Source organism: Dermacentor silvarum, chromosome 8 (genome assembly GCF_013339745.2).
Source record: "Dermacentor silvarum isolate Dsil-2018 chromosome 8, BIME_Dsil_1.4, whole genome shotgun sequence".
In the NCBI taxonomy this organism is placed as follows: Eukaryota; Metazoa; Arthropoda; class Arachnida; order Ixodida; family Ixodidae; genus Dermacentor; species Dermacentor silvarum.
The window spans coordinates 136,103,396-136,123,453 of NC_051161.1; the positions used below are offsets into that span (position 1 = coordinate 136,103,396).

The following is a 20,058-nucleotide window of genomic DNA, read 5'->3' on the forward strand; positions in this document are numbered from 1 at the left end:
CGATTTGGCAGTAGCCAGATCGAAGGTCCAGGGATAAAAAGAAGGTGGCACCATGGAGGTAGTCGAGGGCGTCGTCAATACGGGGAAGAGTGTACACGTCCTTCGTGGTGATTTTGGTAAGGTGCCGATAATCAATGCAGAAACGCCAGGAGCCGTCTTCTTCTTTACTAATACGACGGGTGGCCCAAGGACTAGATGATGGTTCGACGATGTCGTTCGCAAGCATTTTATAGCCACTTTTTGAATCACTTCGCGCTCTCATGGGACACACGGTAAGGTCGACGGTGAATGGGCAAAGAGTCGCCACTGTTGATTCGGTGTGCCACAATCTTAGTCTGGCACAGGGGTCCATCACGAATGTGTAAAATGTCACTGTATGAGGCCAAAACCCGGCAGAGAGCGCGGGCCTAGTCAGGCGACAGGTGTGATCCAACCATGTTGCCAAAAATGCTGTCGTCAGAGCTTGGTGACCGGGAAACTTCAGATTCTTCAGGAGCACTTATGGCGACAACCTTGACGTCATGGTCTGTTATAGCAGTGAGGTGGGCAAGCTACATCTTGTGGGGCAACACTTGGGGGGTCAGACCAAAGTTTAGTAGCGGGAGGAACACACAGTTATCAGCTAATGTGGCGATGGTATGTGGTACAGTAACATTGCGCGTCAGGTGTACGTCACTAATCGGAGTGACGATATAGTCGCCCTGAGGAACGGGAGGGGTCGATGACAAACACACATACGTGACGGCTCGAGGCGGTTGGCGAACAAAAGCGGTGGAGCTTAAGCGGCTGACGGGCGTTTCACAGGCATCTGGTATAAGACAGAGTGTTTCAGAAGAAGAATCAATTAAGGCGGAGTGTGCCGAAAGAAAGTCAAGGCCAACGATAAGGTCATGGGGGCAGTGAGCAAGGACGGCAAAATGGACAACAGTGTGACGATCGGCAATGCTGACACGGGCGGTGCACATTCCAAGCACTTGAACAGGACCCCCATGGGCAACACGTATTGCCTGTGTTGTAGACGGCGTCATAATCTTCTGCAGGCGGCGGTGTAAAGAGGCGCTCATAATAAACAAGTGTGCGCCAGTGCCGATGAGGGTGGTCACAGGAACATTGTAGAGTTTCACTTTTAGTAGGTGAGTGGGGAGCGTCAGTAGAGGATTTGGAGGGGACGATGGCATTGCAGCTTCACCTCCATAAGCTGCACTATCTAGTTTTCCTGCGATGATCGTCCAGAATAGGACGGCGAGACTGCGCAGAGCGGGCTTGGCTGCATTGCGGCGACGGGGAGCGGGAGAAGCGCCGAAAAAGAGCAGCGGCGTCACGAGAAGAGGCTCCTGGGAGGACGACGAGTAGTAAGTAAGGGATTCAGCGGCTGAACGTCTAGAAGGAGTAGGGTGCATGGAGATCTGGCGAGATACGTAGGTCCAAGGGCGCGGAAATATAGACAAATGTGCCCGGCCTGATGACAGGAGAAGCTGATGGGCTGATCGTGGGGCGTTCTCCATTGTGTAGGATTGCGGAAGGAGACAGGAGGGGTGTAGGATCGTCAAGCTGGTGCAGAAAAATAAGGCCGAGCGTCAAGACGAGTCAGTGGGTACGCTGATGGAAGGCCGAGATTGGCAAACTCCTGCCTGACTACAGCTTGAATGAGGGACACCGATGGCTGCGATGGGTCACTGGCGTGGGATGTAAACACGGGTGGTTGAATAGGTGCAGGACAGGCAGCTTCAATCTCGCGACGAACAATAGGCGTACCGTGGTCACAGGTGGGCGGCAGGCGAACGGCATGACACAATGAAGTTGCAGCCGTATTGGGCAGCCGGGTGAATCTCTGGGTTATACGGCGGCTCTTGGCGTGTTCAAACCGCCAGCACTCTTTGATGAAAGTGTCGACGGTATCAATGCTGGTATACAGGAGCACGTTAAAAGCATCGTCGGCGATACCTTTGAGCGCATGAGAAGCCCTCTCGGACTCAGGCGTGTGCTCGTCAACCTGGCGGCAAAGAGCGATAACGTCCTCAACGTACGAGACGTATGACTCGGAGGATGTCTGTGATCGAGTCGCTAGTTCATTCCGCGCAGCAACCAGTTCTGTCACCGAAAAGGTCTATTTGAAAGAGTCCCAGCTTGTAATGTCCGCGTCGTGCGTCTCGAACCACACCCGCCGTGGGCCATCGAGGTAAAAAAGCACGTTGGCGAGCATAAGGGTCGGGTCCCACCTGTAGCTGGCGCTGATCCGTTCGTAAAGGTGGAGCCATTTGTGGACGTCAACCCCATCCTGGCCGGAAGAGACGCCAGGCTCACGAGCAGGAGGCAGAACGATCTAGGTTGGGAGGCACGGGAGGGGCAGGGGGTGAAGACGATGTGCCTACACCGACTGACATGGTCGGGAAGCCTGATGAGGTGGCCGTTGCGGAGCTCCGTGATGGAAACAGGGAATTACCCAGCACCTCCACCACAAAGATGTTACGTAAGACGACAAAAGGCGAGACCATATACACTGTATTTACACTACGTGAGAGACAAAGTAGCCAAGATGGTGGACAGCCACCAGCACCAGACATAACCGTCTTCTTTGTCGTCACCCCAGACAGAATGTTTCTCTAGTAGCAATATTCTCAAGTGATTTTTACCCAGAAGTGCTATTCATAAAAGAAAAAGTTTACCGACGATTACGATACTCGCTAATGCGAATTTTGAGGGCAACGGTTTAGGCGTTCGGAATTCGCGATATATTGTGGCAACGAATTTGACTGAGCAAGAGGATCCTCTTGGCGGCTGCGCTGAGCCACTGCTCGGGCAGCTCGTTTAGTAGCAGCGGCAGACGAAGCATTTCCACCGGTTGCGTTGCTGATAGTTCATAAAGAAAGCGTGACCACGGGAACGCGTGAAGCGCGCCGAGCGTATTCTCTAGCGGTGGCGACGCAAGCAAAATAGCGCATGCGCAGTGGGTCCGACGCCCCACCAGCACTTTCTTTCCCTAACTCGCCGCATGCCTGGTCGCCGCCGTTGAACATGTCTCGTGCGGTGCGACACTCCGCTTTCCTACTCATGCTTTCGCTGGACCCTCCTTCTCCACTTTCATCCTCACGCTCTCTTTAAGGGCATATCAAAACAAAAACTAGGAAACAGGAGAAGAAAAAAGTCGCAGTTTCTCCCGAAAGGCGGAGCATCGATTGCGATAGCATATTTCAGAAATTGCTTGTATTTATCTGCCAGCGTCAGGGACGCCGTCGTAATTGGAGATCGCAGGGAGAGGCTTTCGTCCTGCAGTGGACATAAAGAATTGATATGGTCACATGCACTGTAAGATTAGGAGGCGGGAAAATGTAGCAGATATTCAATTTCTTCATGTGTTAGAGATATCAATGCCTGGCGTATACAATCACCTTGCAGTTGACAAATATCGAAGGCCTCTATAATTTCTCGGTAAATCTGCTTATGGCTGCGGGCGAGAATGATGGTGTTAGTGTAACAAGGCAAATAACCGCACTTCTTGCAATGGTCTGCTAAGTGGGAATAAGGTGAACTGATCTAAGGTGAATAAGGGTAACAGGTGAACTGGAATAAGTGAACTGGAGGTTGACAGTCACCACACCGCCCTGTTGCTTCATTCCACTATCTGGGTCTCTGGCGCTGTTTTATATTATTTAAACATACAGATCCAGATTGTCTTTTTCTGCCAGCGTCAGGGACGCAGGTGTTCATACACGCGTTAATTAGTTTAGATATGTCTGATGCTTTCATTATTAATCTGGCCATCGTGAAAAGAGGCGGCTAAGTTCTGTTTATTGTGTAAACACGACATGTACCCAAAATCTCTGCAATGTATGCCCAAATGACGGGAAGTTTGTGTGTTGATATAATAATGCTGGTTTCATCGTTCTAGTTTAGCCTGTATACGCTTTGTCACCAAACAAGGAACAGATTATATGTTAAGTGCTCTTCGCATTCCACAAAACACGTGCGAAGCTGCGTGGAACAGGCAGCCGACTCTATTTTTCTTTCTTTTTCACGCGCTTGCAATGACCCTAGGGGCACTCTGGAGCCAAGAGCACCACATGCGCTCTTGGCTCCAGAGTGCCCTGCTTGGTCATTGATAGGGACTTGCTTGGTAAAGAATAGGAACCTGCTTTGGTGCCTATCTTTATGGGGTTATGCGAAATGCGATGGAAGTAATGCACAACTGTTACTTTTTAAAGCTTTTCAGTACGTCCGTTTCATTCTTTGTTTCCACCAAGCACCGCCTCCGCAATCTTGCCTCTACCAGAACTAGTAATGGTGCAGGGTAGCCAGCTTCTACCAGTTATTTAGCCTGGCCAAGCAAACTGGCTTCCACCCTGTGCTCACAAATAATTTTAGGGCATTGCCGAAATGCGAAAATATAACTTCGCATTTCATAACTTTAGAATGGGCGGAACCAAAAAGTAGCACAGGTTTTTTGCTGCGCAGCTCGTACCTCCAACATATTTACCGATTGTAAAATTATATCCCTAAATCTAAAAATCTCATGAAGCCATCAACAGGAACTTTAGGCGTGAACTCTATAGGAGCAAGATATGCTTAAAACATCGACATGCTTTTTAGATTAAAGAAATTCAGAACACAACTGTCATCATTAAACATCTAAACATTTACCAAGTACCTCAAAACCACGAGCACTTCCGTGTTTTTAAACGTTCAATAATATTTCTGTCTCAGTTACACCAATTTAAATCACCTAAACAAAAATTAATACAAGAGCCGATGCCAACAGCTTTATTCTGCGTTACAATGTTACCATTATATGTCGCAAATATCCAATCAAAGTAAAAGTAAAGAAACTCTAAAAACGTTTCGCCGGACAGCTAGAGCCCACTTATTCTCAAACGATGTTTCAGTGACAGACAAGCAGATAAAATTGCAGTCTCCTCAGCTGACAAAAAAGGTGCAAATAGATACCCCTTTACGACATCATTAAATTTATCACGGAAAGCATTGATCGACTGGGAGCAGTATATTTTAATAAGAGGGTGTCCTGCGACAAGTTTTTAAATTCTTTGTTTTTTAATCCTAACTCAACATGTTCAATATGGGGTGGTCAAATTTGTTATAGAAAAAAGGTCTTTGCACCTACTTTGGTGTTGTTCCTTGTTTAAGGGACTTTTATTTGTCTAACGGCCAGGCTAAATGACTGGTTGAGGTTGGCAATGCTGCACCGACACTGACTTCGGTAGCAGAAGGTTTGCGGTAGCGGTGTTTGGTAGAAATACGCAATGAACCGTTACGTCTTGAAAACCCAAAGCGTAACAGTTGTGCTTGCATCCACGGGTGGGACTGCCCAGTCCTTTCGGAGCAATTTTTGGAGCTAGTAAAATTGCGTTTTGGAGCAGTTTGGAGGAGAAAAGTTGCATTTTGGAGCAACTTGGACCGGGTAAATTTAATTTTGGAGGACTTTGGAGCAGGCCAATCTGTATTTAGTTGAAATAATGGAATATGATAGCATACTTCGAAACGACGATGAAACAGAGAATAAACCAAAACAAAGCGCGTTGTAGAAGCACGCTTTGTACCTACAGCGTACTAGAATATGGAAGAGTGGGTCGAGCGGCGGCACGGCGTTTCTTTTCCTGTGAAGCCGAAAACATCGGTGGAACTACAATCGATCTATATATTCGCGCGCCGGCGCTCTTGATGATAGTGGAAAATGTTCTGAAATTATATGGTTCAATCAACACGCCAGCATAATTTCTGGGTCCCCATATGTCACCGCAGACCCAGAGAGCCGCAATAAACCCTGGGTTGGTATAACGTAAAACTATTCCAATCTGTGTTTATTGCGATGTCAAATATATGGAAACTCCTGTCGCATTTCCGCCGTCGTCGTCGCCGTGATGTTCCGTTTAAAGTCCAGGGGCGATAACATCGTCGCCGCACGTCGTATGCTGTATGTGCGAGTGAAAGAGTGCGACGGTGAGCCGACCATGGCGGCTGAATCTCGTGTGCGCAAGGGAGGAAATCAGCGAGGAAGCGCGCCGTCTTAGATCGCGGGCAAGGCACCGTGGGGGGAGTGGAGATGGGGGGGGGGGGGGGCGTTCTCTGGTGGCAGCGCGCCCTATCTTGGAAGCGATCTTCGATGGGGACAGATCTAGTGCTAGTGCTCATAGCTTGGTGCGTGCTGTGTTTTCGCCGCTTCGCTCACATTGACGCGACAGGCAGCAATTAAGTCAATTCGCTCGCTGCTGCCGTCACACTTCCTCACTCCAGCATTTAGACAGCCAGTTTCGGCGGTCATCGAGTGAGACGTGTTCATGTTTGGTTGTGCGCGCGTGACACCATGCCTGTTGATTTATTTAGTAGGCGAACGCTTACAAGTTTCGCCGACAAAACTACTATCCTTACTACGATAGCTGTCTACGAATTTAATATCGCAATCGATGATTCGCATTTCGGGCGAAACTGCAACATTTTATTCCAAATCCCCCATTAGCCCTTTGCGATATGTCAAAATGTCTCTTACCTCGCCGATGTGGGCATAAAAACAGATTGGAATATTTTTACGGTATTCTGGCCTTGGGGACAAAACGGCCGCCCGCTGAACCCGCGGCGACGTGCGCCTCTTTAATATCTAGTTCCCTAGCAGTGCCCTGGGCCTGCTTTTCGTTATTTTGCGCCTCAGCTAGGGAACGCCGCGCCCCTCGGCCCACTCAACCGTATTTCATCATGATAATCAGCCTATATTTTATGTCCACTGCAGGACGAAGGCCTCTCCCTGCGATCTCCAATTACCCCTGTCTTGGGCTAGCGTATTCCAACTTGCGCCTGCAAATTTCCTAATTTCATCACCCCACCTAGTTTTCTGCCATCGTCGACTGCGCTTCCCTTCTCTTGGTATTCATTCTGTAACTCTGATGGTGCACCGGTTATACATCCTACGCATTACATGGCCTGCCCAGCTTCATTTTTTCCGTTTATTGTCAACTAGAATATCGGCTATCCCCGTTTGTTCTCTGATCCACACCGCTCTCTTCCTGTCCCTTAATGTTAGTACTAAGATTTTTCGTTCCGTCGCTCTTTGTGCGGTCCTTAACTTGTTCTCGAGCTTCTTTGTTAACCTCCAAGTTTCTGCCCCATATGTTAGCACCGGTAGAATGCAATGATTGTATACTTTTCTTTTCAAAGACAGTGGTAAGCTGCCAGTCAGGATTTGGCAATGCCTGCCGTATGCACTCCAACCCAATTTTATTCTTCTGTTAATTTCTTTCTCATGATCAGGGTCCCCTATGAGTAATTGACTTAGATAAACGTACTCCTTTACAGAATCTAGGGGTTGGCTGGCGATCCTGAATTCTTGTTCCCTTGCCAGGCTATTGAACAGTTATCTTTGTCTTCTGCATATTCATCTTCAGCCCTATTCTTACACTTTCTCGATTAAGGTCCTCAATCATTTGCTGTAATTCATCTCCATTGTTGCTGAATAGGACAATGTCATCTGCAAACCAAAGGTTGCTGAGATATTCGCCGTTGATCCTCACTCCTAAGTCCTTCCCAGTCTAAGAGCTTGAATACTTCTTCTAAGCATGCAGTGAATAGCATTGGAGAGATTGTGTCTCCTTGCCTGACCCCTTTCTTGATAGGTAACTCAGGGTCCCCTGTGAGTAATTGACTTAGATAAACGTACTCCTTTACAGAATCTAGGGGTTGGCTGGCGATCCTGAATTCTTGTTCCCTTGCCAGGCTATTGAACATTATCTTTGTCTTCTGCATATTCATCTTCAGCCCTATTCTTACACTTTCTCGATTAAGGTCCTCAATCATTTGCTGTAATTCATCTCCATTGTTGCTGAATAGGACAATGTCATCTGCAAACCAAAGGTTGCTGAGATATTCGCCGTTGATCCTCACTCCTAAGCCTTCCCAGTCTAAGAGCTTGAATACTTCTTCTAAGCATGCAGTGAATAGCATTGGAGAGATTGTGTCTCCTTGCCTGACCCCTTTCTTGATAGGTAACTTGCTACTTTTCTTGTGGAGAACCAAGGTAGCTGTGGAATCCTTGTAGATATTTGCTACGATATTCACGTATGCCTCTTGTACTCCTTGATTACGCAATGCCTCTATGACTGCTGGTATCTCTACTGAATCAAATGCTTTTTCATAATCTATGAAAACCATATAGAGAGGTTCATTGTACTCCGCAGATTTCTCGATTACCTGATAGATGACATGGATGTGATCCATCGTAGAATATCCCCTCCTGAAGCCAGCCTGTTCTCTTGGTTGGCTGAAGTCAAGTGTTGCCCTGATTCTATTGGAAATTATCTTGGTGAATATTTTATACAATACTGAAAGCAAGCTAATGGGTCTATAATTCTTCAATTCTTTAACGTCTCCCTTCTTATGGATTAGTATAATGTTGGCGTTCTTCTAGCTCTCTGGTACACTTGAAGTTGTGAGGCATTGCGTATTAAGGGCCGCAAGCTTTTCAAGCGTGATATCTCCTCCATCTTTGATTAAATCTACTGTTATTTATAGAAGGAGCCTCTGTATCCGGTTCATCACTATTTCGAATGGAAATAGCTTGGCTGTTTTGGGCACTGTACAGTTCAGTATAGAATTCTTGCGCTGCTTTTACTATGTCATCGAAATTGCTGATGATATTACCATGCTTATTTTTCGGTGCATACATCTTGCCTTGTCCTATGGCAAGCTTTCTTCCTACTGTTTTAATGCTGCGTCCATATTTTACGGCTTCCTCAATCTTTCCCACGTTATAATTTCGAATATCCCTTACTTTCTTCTTGTTGATCAGTTTTGAGAGTTCAGCGAATTCTATCTGATCTCTTGAGTTGGACACTTTCATTTTATGTCGTTTCTTTATTAGGTCCTTTGTTTCTTGGGAAAGCTTACCTACTGGTTGCCTTAGTGCCTTACCTCCCACTACAACTGCTGCTTCTGGATCAACCTAATTACGGTTTCATTCATTACCTCTATGTTGTCTTTATCTTCATTTCTAACGCTGCATATTTGTTTGCGAGCACCAGCCGGAATTGGTCTGCTTTTACCCTTACTGCCTCTAGGTTGGCCTGTTTCCTCTTGACTGATTTCACTCTTTCTCTCTTCAAATTGAGAGAAATCCTACACCTCACTAACCTATGGTCACTGCACTTTACCTTACCTAACATTTCTACATCCTGCACTATGCTTGGATCGGCAGAGAGTATGAAATATATTTCACTCCTTGTTTCTCCATTAGGGCTTTTCCAGGTCCACTTCCTGTTGCTGTGGTTCCTGAAGAAGGTATTCATTATTCGGAGCCTATTCCTTTCCGCGAATTCTACTAACATCTCTCCTCTTGCATTCCTGTATTCCAACCGTATTTAGTACACTTTAAATACAGCCGCCCTGGTCGTTCCGACAGCAGTGACCACAGCCAAGAGTGGCCGCCGCACTCCGGCCACTTGCCGGAAGCGCCGAAAAGTCCTGTTTTAAAAGCACGAAAATCACGAGATCAGTGTGGGAAGCACCGTCGCACGGTCTGCGGAATGTGAACGACCGCGCTATTTTTCAGAGAACAAATCCGCTCGCTGCTCGCGGCCACTGGCGGCGGTAGCACACGGCAGCGTGGCGCAATTTCGGTCAATTTTCTGTGTTTGGCGCAGGAATCTGCGTTTGTATCAAAATGGTGCAATTGGCGCAGGAGTACTACCCCTGTGCATCACATTTCTCATAACCTCCAAAGAAGAGGCAGCAAAACAGGCGTCCAGGTGGTGTTCTCTTTTGGTAAGCCGGTGCAAGGGCGTAAAGAAGGGACCAAATTGAAATATGTTGCTTGTTCTACGCTTTACGCGTTTTTGTGGAATGTGCAGTGAACCCAGTTTCCTATATTCCCTTGTCGCATAGCAATACTTATAAGGGGCAAAGTGACCGGGGCCTAAACTTAAGAATCACGATTACAACGTCAACGCAGCCATTTTCGGTAATTTAGGCTTAGACTGCCGAGATTTCGGACGAGTACCGCGTTTAGATGGTACATCAGTGCTTAGCCACTTCTTTGACGAGATAATCAGGAAAATAATCGAAGCAGCAGACATATATAAACTATTTGACGCATGTGTGAGCATGTCCTACTTGACGCTGATAGAAAAATAGAAACAAGTTCAAGGTCTGATAAGTTTAGAGGGATAAGTTATCCGATTAAGTGGTCACCACGTGCTAGTGATTGGTGTTTCCTTTTTTTCGCGTGTCCGATTTATGTCACATTGTTTTCTACACTTCCGGAAATAACAGTCGTTGAAAGTCAGTGTCTGTGGGTGTCGCCTACTCGTCTTGTCATTTGTCTGTTCGCACTGTCAAGTGTTGACTATGCTCCAGAACCAACTAGCCCACCAGCAAATTTTGGCTAAAACGTCAACATAAAATGGAAGCAGTAAGCTACAGAAAAGTAAAAAAGTCAGCATGAAAAGTAGCTGAGTGTAAAGAATGTAATGAGATATACAGATGGGCATAAAAACGTGCATGGAGAGAGGACAATAATAAAATAATATATTCTCTGCTTTCACGTGCCAAAACCCAGATACGATTATGAGGCATGCTATAGTGGGGGACTCGGGATTAATTTTCACCACCTGGGGTTCTTTAACGTGCACTCAATGCACAGTACACGGGCGTTTTTGCATTTCACCCCCTTCGAAATGCATCCGCTTCAGCTGAGATTCGATCCCGCGGCCTCGGGATTTCATTGAGCAGGGAGTGTTGAGCTATATAACTGAAAATGCCATTAACAGAAAATTGAAGAAGTGGGCTACACAAAAGTGAAGAACACGGCAATAAGTTGTCTCGACGGAGTGCTTGAAAGCTAATTAGATTAATTTCGACACTTATTGTGATATCGTTGCTGCCAATTTTTTGTGCTTGCAGCGTTGAAACAAAACTATGTTCCTGATCGTGCGGCGTTTTCAGGTCAGGTGTAAAGGTAGTCGCAAACCAGTGAGGTCTCATAACACGTTCATAACTTCATCAGGTTTATATTTGTATACATTACCTTTTTCACCAGACACAATTTCGTGAAACTTGCAAATAGTGCCACCAATTGATCATTAAAATAAACAGAAAGAAAACGTGAGTAGTTTATTGACATGAGACAAGATATCTTTTGAACAGATGGTGCAGTTCCAGACACAGTTTGGAATACCCTTGCTCATAGTCTTGCAGTAGAAACAGCAGAACAGCTAATGCATACCGAACCCCATTACAGCTTAACAGTTAACGCAATTCCGTAACATTTGAAATAAACTCAAAAGCAAGAATGCAAAAAATATTCCACTATATACACAGCGACAATGCAATTAAAGACCACTCTTTTAAATGCAGCGCTTTAGATTACAGGCTACTTGCAGGTGAGAACGTTATTGTGCATCGTGCTCGGGGAACTTGTGGAAATCAATGTTTATAATGCCGCTTTCCGATTGCGTATATAAAACCTTTTCAAGATCTACACGGCATTATAATAGGTTTGCTAAGTTTTTCGGTAGATACCTAATCAAATATAATCTAGATTTTTGTAGCTGCTTCTGCACGTTGCTCCTAGATGTATGGGAAACAGCAATAATTAAAGTATATTACAGTGTTTGGATGCTTTGATTCGTCCGGCTGTTCATTCGTGAGCTATCCATCTAATATACTGAATGGCCTTTGAATCAAACCAACCTCTTCTAGCGTACCAATTTTCTTCATTGTACGCGTGTGCTAGGTCTAACACTCAACGAGTAAACGAATATCATGCCAATTCATCATCATCAGCAGCAGCATTTCTTCCTGTCCACTGCAGGACGAAGGCCACTCCCAGCGATCTCCAATTACTCCTGTACTGCGCTTGCCGATTCCCAACTTGCGCCTGCAAGTTTCCTAAATTCATCAGCCCACCTTAATCTTCTACTGACCCCAACTGTGATTCCCCTCTCTTGGTATCCATTGTGTAACTCTAATGGTCTACCGGATATCTGCCCTACGCGTTAAATTCCCAGATATATTTTTTTCTTTAACTGTCAACTAGAATATCAGCTATCGCCATTTGTTCTCTAATCCACACCGCTGTCTTCCTGTCTCATGTGACGTTACGCCTAACGTTTATTCGTTCCAACGCTCCTTGCGCGGTCCTTAACTTATTCACCAGCTTTTATGTTAAATTTCAAGTTTCTGCCCCGAATGTCAGCGGCGTAGAATGCAATGATTGTACACTTTTCTTTTCAACGACAGTGGTAAGCTTCAAGTCAGTATTTCGTAATGCCTGCAGAGTGCACTCCAAACCATTTTTATTCTTTAAAATACTTTCTCCTGATCAGGGTCCTCTAACAATATTGACCTAGATAAATAGTGCTCCTGCACACACAATCGAGGCTCACTGGCGATCATAAATGATTCTCTCTTTCCAGAATATTGAACATTATATTTGTCTTCTTCATAATAATCTTGAACCGTATACGTTCACACGTTCTCGCCAGTGGCGCACCGACGGGGGGGGGGGGGGGGATTTGGGGGTTGTAACACCTCCCTGAGGCCGACCTAACCCCCCCTTTTGTTTAAGCCCTTTTCTTTCCTAGTGCATTTGAGTACTGCAACTACGATATAAGACGCGCAATCGTCTGCACACTCGCAAAAAGCGAATTTTTTTTACAATTTACCGTGAAGAAACTGAAATTAGTGCTGTTTAGATGGTATTGGCAAACTGTCAACCCCCCCCCCCCCCTGGCAGAGATCCTGGGTGCGCTACTGGTTCTCGCTTTAGGTCCTCAATCATTTGACGCAACGCATCGCCAGTGTTGCTGAACCGGAAAAGATTTTGCAAATTTACTTGCTGGTTTGTGTTTAATACCATAAAACTCAACGTGAAGTGTTGCCTAAATGGATCTATCTTTGAAATAGTCATGCTAAATTCTCTTCGGAATTTTTTAAGAAACGCCAGTGGCCACTAGTGCCACTTTTGCTGTTTCCATGAAAAAGAAAAGTGTGTTTAATATGCGCATTATAATACATACACACCATTTTTATGGGCGCCGCCATATGGCGTAGGCAGTGGCGCCATCTATGGGCAGTCGACGCGCGACGTGTGGTATGTTAGATATACGCTCGGCGGCAGTTTCTGGTGGTGGTTGTCGCGCTCACGTGGTTTTCTTAGTATGATGTGGCATATGCTACGTGAGAAACAGTACTGTAAGACGTATTGAAGTGATTGAGGTCTACATTTCCGAAGTTTCTGCTGGCCTTGTGGTGGACGGAGCACCAAGCGCAAAGTTTGCATATGTGTTTGAGCCTACAATCAACCTCGAAGATCAGTTGCGCATATCTGAAAACTTGTTTCACTATTTCGCCTCACTGCAGCATTACCACTGTAGTTGTAAGATGTGGTTTAGCAGCAGTGAGTAGTTACGAAGCATTTAATCATCCTACCAGCGTGAGTAACTTTCTTCTGCGGAATAATTGTATTGTCTGCGCTTTTACAAGCGTTCTCTGTAGGTCTCTTTTACAACTGTTATCTGTAGACGCATTGCGCGACTACCTCGTTTGTTGGTAGAGGTTTCCACTCATAAATAAAAAAGTTTTGGTTAGAAATAACCACCCATCATACAGTGCAAATGACCCTTGTTGAATGGTTGAGTGACTGGCTCAAGACTGCGTGAGTGCGGAAAGCAGTGGTGGGTGATTGGTTATAGATATGTTTGTTCTATATTGGCGCATAGTCCAAGCATGTGGCATGATCATGGGAAGTCAAATTACGGTGTTAGCCGAGGCTTTCCTTGCATTCTTTTTTCGCTAGAGAAGGGTGTTGGACAAAGACGCCTTAAGGTCAAGTATTTATTCGGCCAGCAGCATAGACATAACAAGCAGAAACGATTCAGTGGCTTCGCCTTATAAAGGGAGCCTGGTTGCAATCAAGGCATGCCATTGGCTAGCGATCCATTAGCACATGTGAACAATGACCGCGGACATCAAATACGCGGTGCACAGTAACAAAGTAACACTGGATAATCGTTGCACCGATACAACAAAGAGGCATTTTTTTCTCGCTCGGTTTTCTTCGTCCTCTCCTCTGCGACGCACTCACCCATCTCAAAGAAATTATGTCCACAATAATAGCCGTCGCATTTTTTATGCGTTCTGTTTTAGATATAATTGCTTTACAGGGCAAAAAGATCAGGACGAAGGACAAAGCTTAAAAGTATCATGACGGTTTACCAACCAAAGTTATTGCTGTGTTGAGCAACACCACCGGCCTTATACAGCAAGATAACGTGGATATAGCACAGTTATGTCAGTCTACTAGTCTTTAAATTCTTGAGAAGGATGCCAGTGGATGACGCAAATGTTTTCTAACAATTGGTGCGTGGATGTTCCGGGGTTGCATTGGGTCGGGCGTACACGAGCACACGATCTTGTCTTTTATTTCCCACGCCAAGCGACCGTATAGTATAAAGATTTTCCAATTCACGCTGCAATTCACAGACACTGGTTACCTTCGTCAGTAGAAAATGGATACAGCCACAATAGTTTGCAACACATACACCGCGGCTCGTCGATAGAAGATATTTGCGCGGCCAAGAAAAATCTCCGCATACTCTAGTTACCGCAGCACCGACAGTGTACACAATGGATCTTCGACGACCTTGTATGGAATGACATCACGTAAACTTCAGCAAGAGCGAGCTAAGACATCTGCAAATCATTCAGCAGCAAGCGACGGCAACACTTCCAAGCAGCGTCACGGCAGCTCGCACAAGCACGAGAGGAGAAAAGGCTCGCCGCGCGTGCTTTCCTCCTCACACGATGAAGTGGTCTATATACATAAAATTTAATTTACCAGCAAAGTTCTGAGAAATATATTTGGACTTGCTCTCCCGGAAGGTACTTACTGATGTTTCGTGTTCGTGAATGTGTCAATAATTAAATATGGTCGTTGCTTGTTCCCCTTAATAACGTTGATTTCTTCGTATTGCAGATCCGAGCTACACTGAAATAGTCAAGATCGCATACACCAACTTCAAGAACTGTGTCGTAGATCAAGGCAAATACTACGATGAACGTAAGGGGGAGCCTATAATATTTTTCAGTTATTTGCTGCGTGACGCCAACTTGAATCATCGAACAAGACTTTGTTCTCGTATACTCGCACTAACCTAATTGATAAAGTCACTGAGGCTTATCTAACTTAATCACAGCGTTTCAAATATCAGGCCAATTGTGTTCAAAGGTCGCAGATTGAATATAGAAGACAACGTTAATCAATCCCATGAGCGACGAAAGTAGTGATGGCCTGCACATTATACCTCAGCAGCTAAAATCAGGCTGTATTGCAGGCCACTTCGTACGAAAAATTGGCGTTTGTATTGCTGTGGAACTGTACGTTGAGCTGCATAATGTTCTATTAGCATCGCTATTTTTCAAACGACGTGGTGTCACACTGGTGTTGCCCGCATCATGCTCACTTTGTGTGATAGTCCGTTTAACACGCCGAATAAATCTGAATAAAATCACTGCGGTAAAACTGTTAAACCAAGTGACGCAGGATTGAGCATTTTTGAACGTTTTGTCAGTGTAGAGACGAACGGTTCCTGTTTCGCCTATAGTGGAGGAAGACAATTTAGTCAGATTTGTTTTTTTTCCAACGCACTTTAAAAAGGAATACGTTAGAGTGTACTTAAAATACTTTCTCTCACGTTTTGACTGAATGACTTGCTTAGCAAAATAACGTATTCTAGTTAGTGTTGCATTAAAGACAAAGTCCCCACCAAGAAGGTACGCTGTGAATCAGAAAACTTTCTGACAACAGCGTGTGAAATTGTACACACATCCGTAGCGTCTTAAATGTTAGTTTTCGTTTAGAGAGCGAACGCCTTTCCACGGAAATCGCTTTATTATATGAACCATCCTGGAGGCTAGCATATCGCACAGTGGCGGCAAATCATACGACAGCTCCAAGCACAGAGACACAGAACATGGTAAACTCTGTGTGTATATTTGATCGTTTGCCAAGTCCCGCTGAAATAATAGTGTAATTGTGGCGTCTCAATTACACAGCCGTAGGAGAGGCCTAACGCGACAGGCCTAACGACCGCAGACGCGCAGCGCTGTCGAAAAGCGAGAGATAACAGCCCGGACCAACCAGCACCTGACGCTTATTTACGCAGTTTGAGGGTACCAGGCTCCAGAAGGCCTGACCCTCATGCGCATACAAGAAAGGGCTATATGGTGGCACTTTCTTGTGTTATGTCAAGTGAAACGTTATGACCGCTTCGAGTGCTGCAACCTCTAATACCCGGTGCATAGGTGTTTTCGTATCTCGTCCTCATTGAAATGCGACTGGGATTTGATCGCGCGCACTCGGGCTTTGCAGCGACACGCCAAAGCCACTGCGACACCACGGCGTGTTCCTTTGCGTTGCCAAAAAATTCATATGGTTACTAATGTGCCAATTGATAGGTGCCACTGTTATTCAATAAAAATGGCTTGCATTAAATGCAGTACCGATATAGAAATTTAGCTCTCGAAGTAAACAAGATGTAATTATGTTCATACCGCGCGAAGATATTGCAAGTCACCACTTATGCAAATATAATTCATTAGATATATCCCTGAGATTGGGCGCACCCTTGGGCGGATAAATTGTTCGATATATATCGATATATCGACTCCAAAGCGTGAGTATTAGGACGACCACATACCCATTCAAGCGGACGACAGTGGACAGTGCTCTTATAAAAGGACTGAAGACTGCCTTATGAGCCTCGGGATGTTTAACGCATCTCTCAATCTGTGCCGTACGTGTTGTAATTCCTGCCTCTCATTATTTTTACTAATGTCATTCGGCCGTAGTGTTATAAATATCAAGAAATACTCACATGTTGAGCAACATTTTTTTTGCTCTAATTACTCCTCGAAGAAGCCATATGCTCCTTAAGCAAACTGAGTGATTGAGGCAAATCTTACCTGAAGTCAGTGATTCTATTGCTTGTATTTGTTTCAGTGTACTCGAATATTGGCGGCATTTTGTCTTATTTCGATTCCGCTATATTTGGCCTTGATTTCATAGCTCGCTTGTCATTATAATTTGCGAATACTTTTTTTCTATGTGTGGTATTGAGGCCTTGTTGCCTTATTTCTATTTAATTCTCACACAATCTTCCTTAACGGATAATTTTATTTGTTGATTCCGAATAAATAAATTGGAAGATCATCATAGCTGAAATTAGTCTGAAACTGAGTATTTGTTTTGTTTCCTTTTTTTGGCAATATGTTCCTTTCACTCTTCCAGATTGCATAATGTACATCTCCAAGGATGTCGCTAATGATGTGCCTGCGGAATGTAAGAAAAACTTCGAAGAAATCTGCGGAGTCTCATCTTCCTCTAACTGGGATGACGTATGTGGAGAAGACGCGTAGACCACGCGGGCATCAGGAAAGTGATATTAAAAATATCCTTAACACCCGTGAAGTGTACACAAGAAAAGTTTAAAATAAAAACATTTTCCGGCAAGCGCAACTTACTGAACAACTGATAAATGGTGAAAACACGACGCCTGCAAAAGCCAGGAAAAGTAAAAAGGTATCATGAATTCCTGTAAGTTCGTTGTCTTCAAAACTGAGGTATCCTTAAAAAAATGAAATAGTACTCGAATATAAATTGGTGTAAAACTCTAATTTATTCAACAACACAATTTCTTTATATCACCATGTCGAAAAAGTAAGCAAGTGTTGCACTTTTGTAAAACGTGAAGGCCATAACCTGCGAGCTTTGGAAGAAGACGACGACGAACCCGCGAGCAGTGGCACGAGCGCGTCTCTGTGACCACGTGACGTGTGTAATCAGGCACGCACTAGGCACACATTTAGTAAGCCACAACCGTGAAGCAGTCGTGGCTACAGGGAAGCCTGCTCGTCCCGCTCCACAGAGGCTCGGGTTCGATTCCCACCAAGACCGAACTGAGCCAAATTTCGATTTCGAAATCACTAATTGACTTTGTTCACAGGAACCTCCCTGAGAAATGTGACGTCAATTCGAGCATTTTTAGACATGTTCTTACTCTTTGCGGCGTCGGCCATTTTTCGGCACGGTGCAGTTTCGCCAAAGTCACCGTCAGGGACACCACCAGCATAGAAAACTCAGGCTTTCGCCGTAATCAATTTCTTTTCACTGAACATGCTACAGGCCATGTGCACCACGAGAAAAAAGAAACGGCAAAAAGTACGGAGAAGAACCTAGGCGCCCTATATTGCCGCAGCTGCGATGTAAGAAAAACGTCGGTGCACGTACAAAAATTTCACTTATTCGTCGGACAACGTCGAAGAAGGTTTTCTTATGCTAGATTTCATATGCTGCATTCATAAAAAACGTGATCTGCGAGGCTTTTTTTTTGTTAAGCGGATGGCCGCTGGCACATTTCAGCTTACAAAATGAATGTTATCAAGCAGAATAGGGCAACGACATGTAATAGAAGATGGGGAATGAAAAGCGCGAGATCACGTGATATTTCGCTATCTCGTTTGTTCACGACTACACATCTTGGTGAAGAAATTCCCTAATGCAAAACCCAGGCCCACTGTATCCAGGGGCATACCGCATTGCGGGTCCAGCGTCTCGCTTCACACTGGAGCTCTCGACTGGTGCGGTAAAATAGGTAGCGCTGGGAAGGAGCGAAAAGTTGGCAAAGTGCGAAATATGCGCACTCACATATCTATGTGATTTCTTTAATACAAACAGCCAGGCACATTTAATACAATTGAGAACTTAAAGACAGACAGACAGACAGGCAGACAGACAACGAACTTTATTTGATCCGAGAATTCAAACATCTCACCTACAGATCATAAGCCAGGTAGCCTACCACCAAGACACGCCGCAACGTGGTGAAGTGCGCCCACATATGCAGAGTTTTCGTTGGTGTTCGCATGTCGCGCACAGCCAGGGTATTTGCAATTTCTGCCCCCAAATAAAACGTACGCCTCCATGAACAGATAACAATATAGTGTCGCTATCGAATGATGAGCCGTCAAGTGCTACAATGCTTATTTTCTTTTAGGTTGGCATTTTTAGCTCGCGAAAAATATGTTTCAAATAGACCACCAACCCGGACGTTGAACGGGTCATTATTGTACATTTTGATATCCGTTTCTACTCCTTCGCACTGATCAACAGCTATAAAATATTTCTGTTCAAAACATCAAAGTGAACGGGGGCCCGATACCTATCGTAGACCAAATCAAAGTCCTAGGACTCCGGTTGCATGCGGAAGGCAGAAACCTCGGTACCATCAAGGCGCTAGAAAACAGCGCACAGCAAACACTAAGGCTAATCAAACGGATTGCCAATAGACACTACGGCATGATGGAGGTCAGCCTAATTCGTTTAGTGCAGGCCTTCGTCATAAGCCGCGTCGTCTATGTGGCACCGTACCTAAGATTTGGTGTAGCAGAAAAAAACAAGATGGAATGCATCATCAGACGTTCATTCAAACAGGCAATTGGTGTCCCAGTCACAACACCCAACGACAAACTCTTAGAGTTGGGGCTACACAACACGCTTGACGAACTAATCGAGGCGCACACTACCGCCCAATACGAAAGACTCACACAAACCCCAACGGGGCGACACATTCTACAGAAACTCAAAATTCGATATGAAGCGCAACACGGCACCAAACTAAGCATTCCACTAGAAACGAGGAGAGAATTTAAAATTCCTCCACTGCCCAAGAACATGCACCCGGAGCACCACAAGGAGCGACGAGAGGCAAGGGCGCGCCACATTGAGCGCAAATACCATGACGTAGAGGGCGTGGCCTACGTAGACGCCGCGGAATACAGAGAACGCAAAGGGATGTCCGTAGTAGCGGTAAACGCGGATGGAGAACCCTTCGCGAGCGGCACCGTGAGAACGGACAACGCCGAAGTTGCGGAGGAAGCCGCCATAGCATTAGCGGTGGCCTCCACGAAAGCGAGAGTGATCATAAGCGACTCCAAAATTGCAGTTCACAATTTCGCGAAAGGACGCATCTCGCCAGAGGCGCTCAAAATTCTAAATAGTAACAG

General features: G+C 45.3%; 1 protein-coding gene across 1 annotated transcript in view; it reads left to right on the forward strand.

Moving 5' to 3' along the window:
* The window catches only part of LOC119461718 (uncharacterized), a 63,259-nt gene extending 45,755 nt beyond the window's left edge, over window positions 1-17,504 (forward strand). The window contains exons 4-5 of the mRNA XM_037723085.2: window positions 14,972-15,055; window positions 17,285-17,504. Coding sequence (XP_037579013.2) covers window positions 14,972-15,055; window positions 17,285-17,412 — 212 coding nt within the window. The 3' untranslated portion in view covers window positions 17,413-17,504. The remainder of the gene's footprint in view (window positions 1-14,971; window positions 15,056-17,284) is intronic.
* Window positions 17,505-20,058: the final 2,554 nt, after the last annotated feature.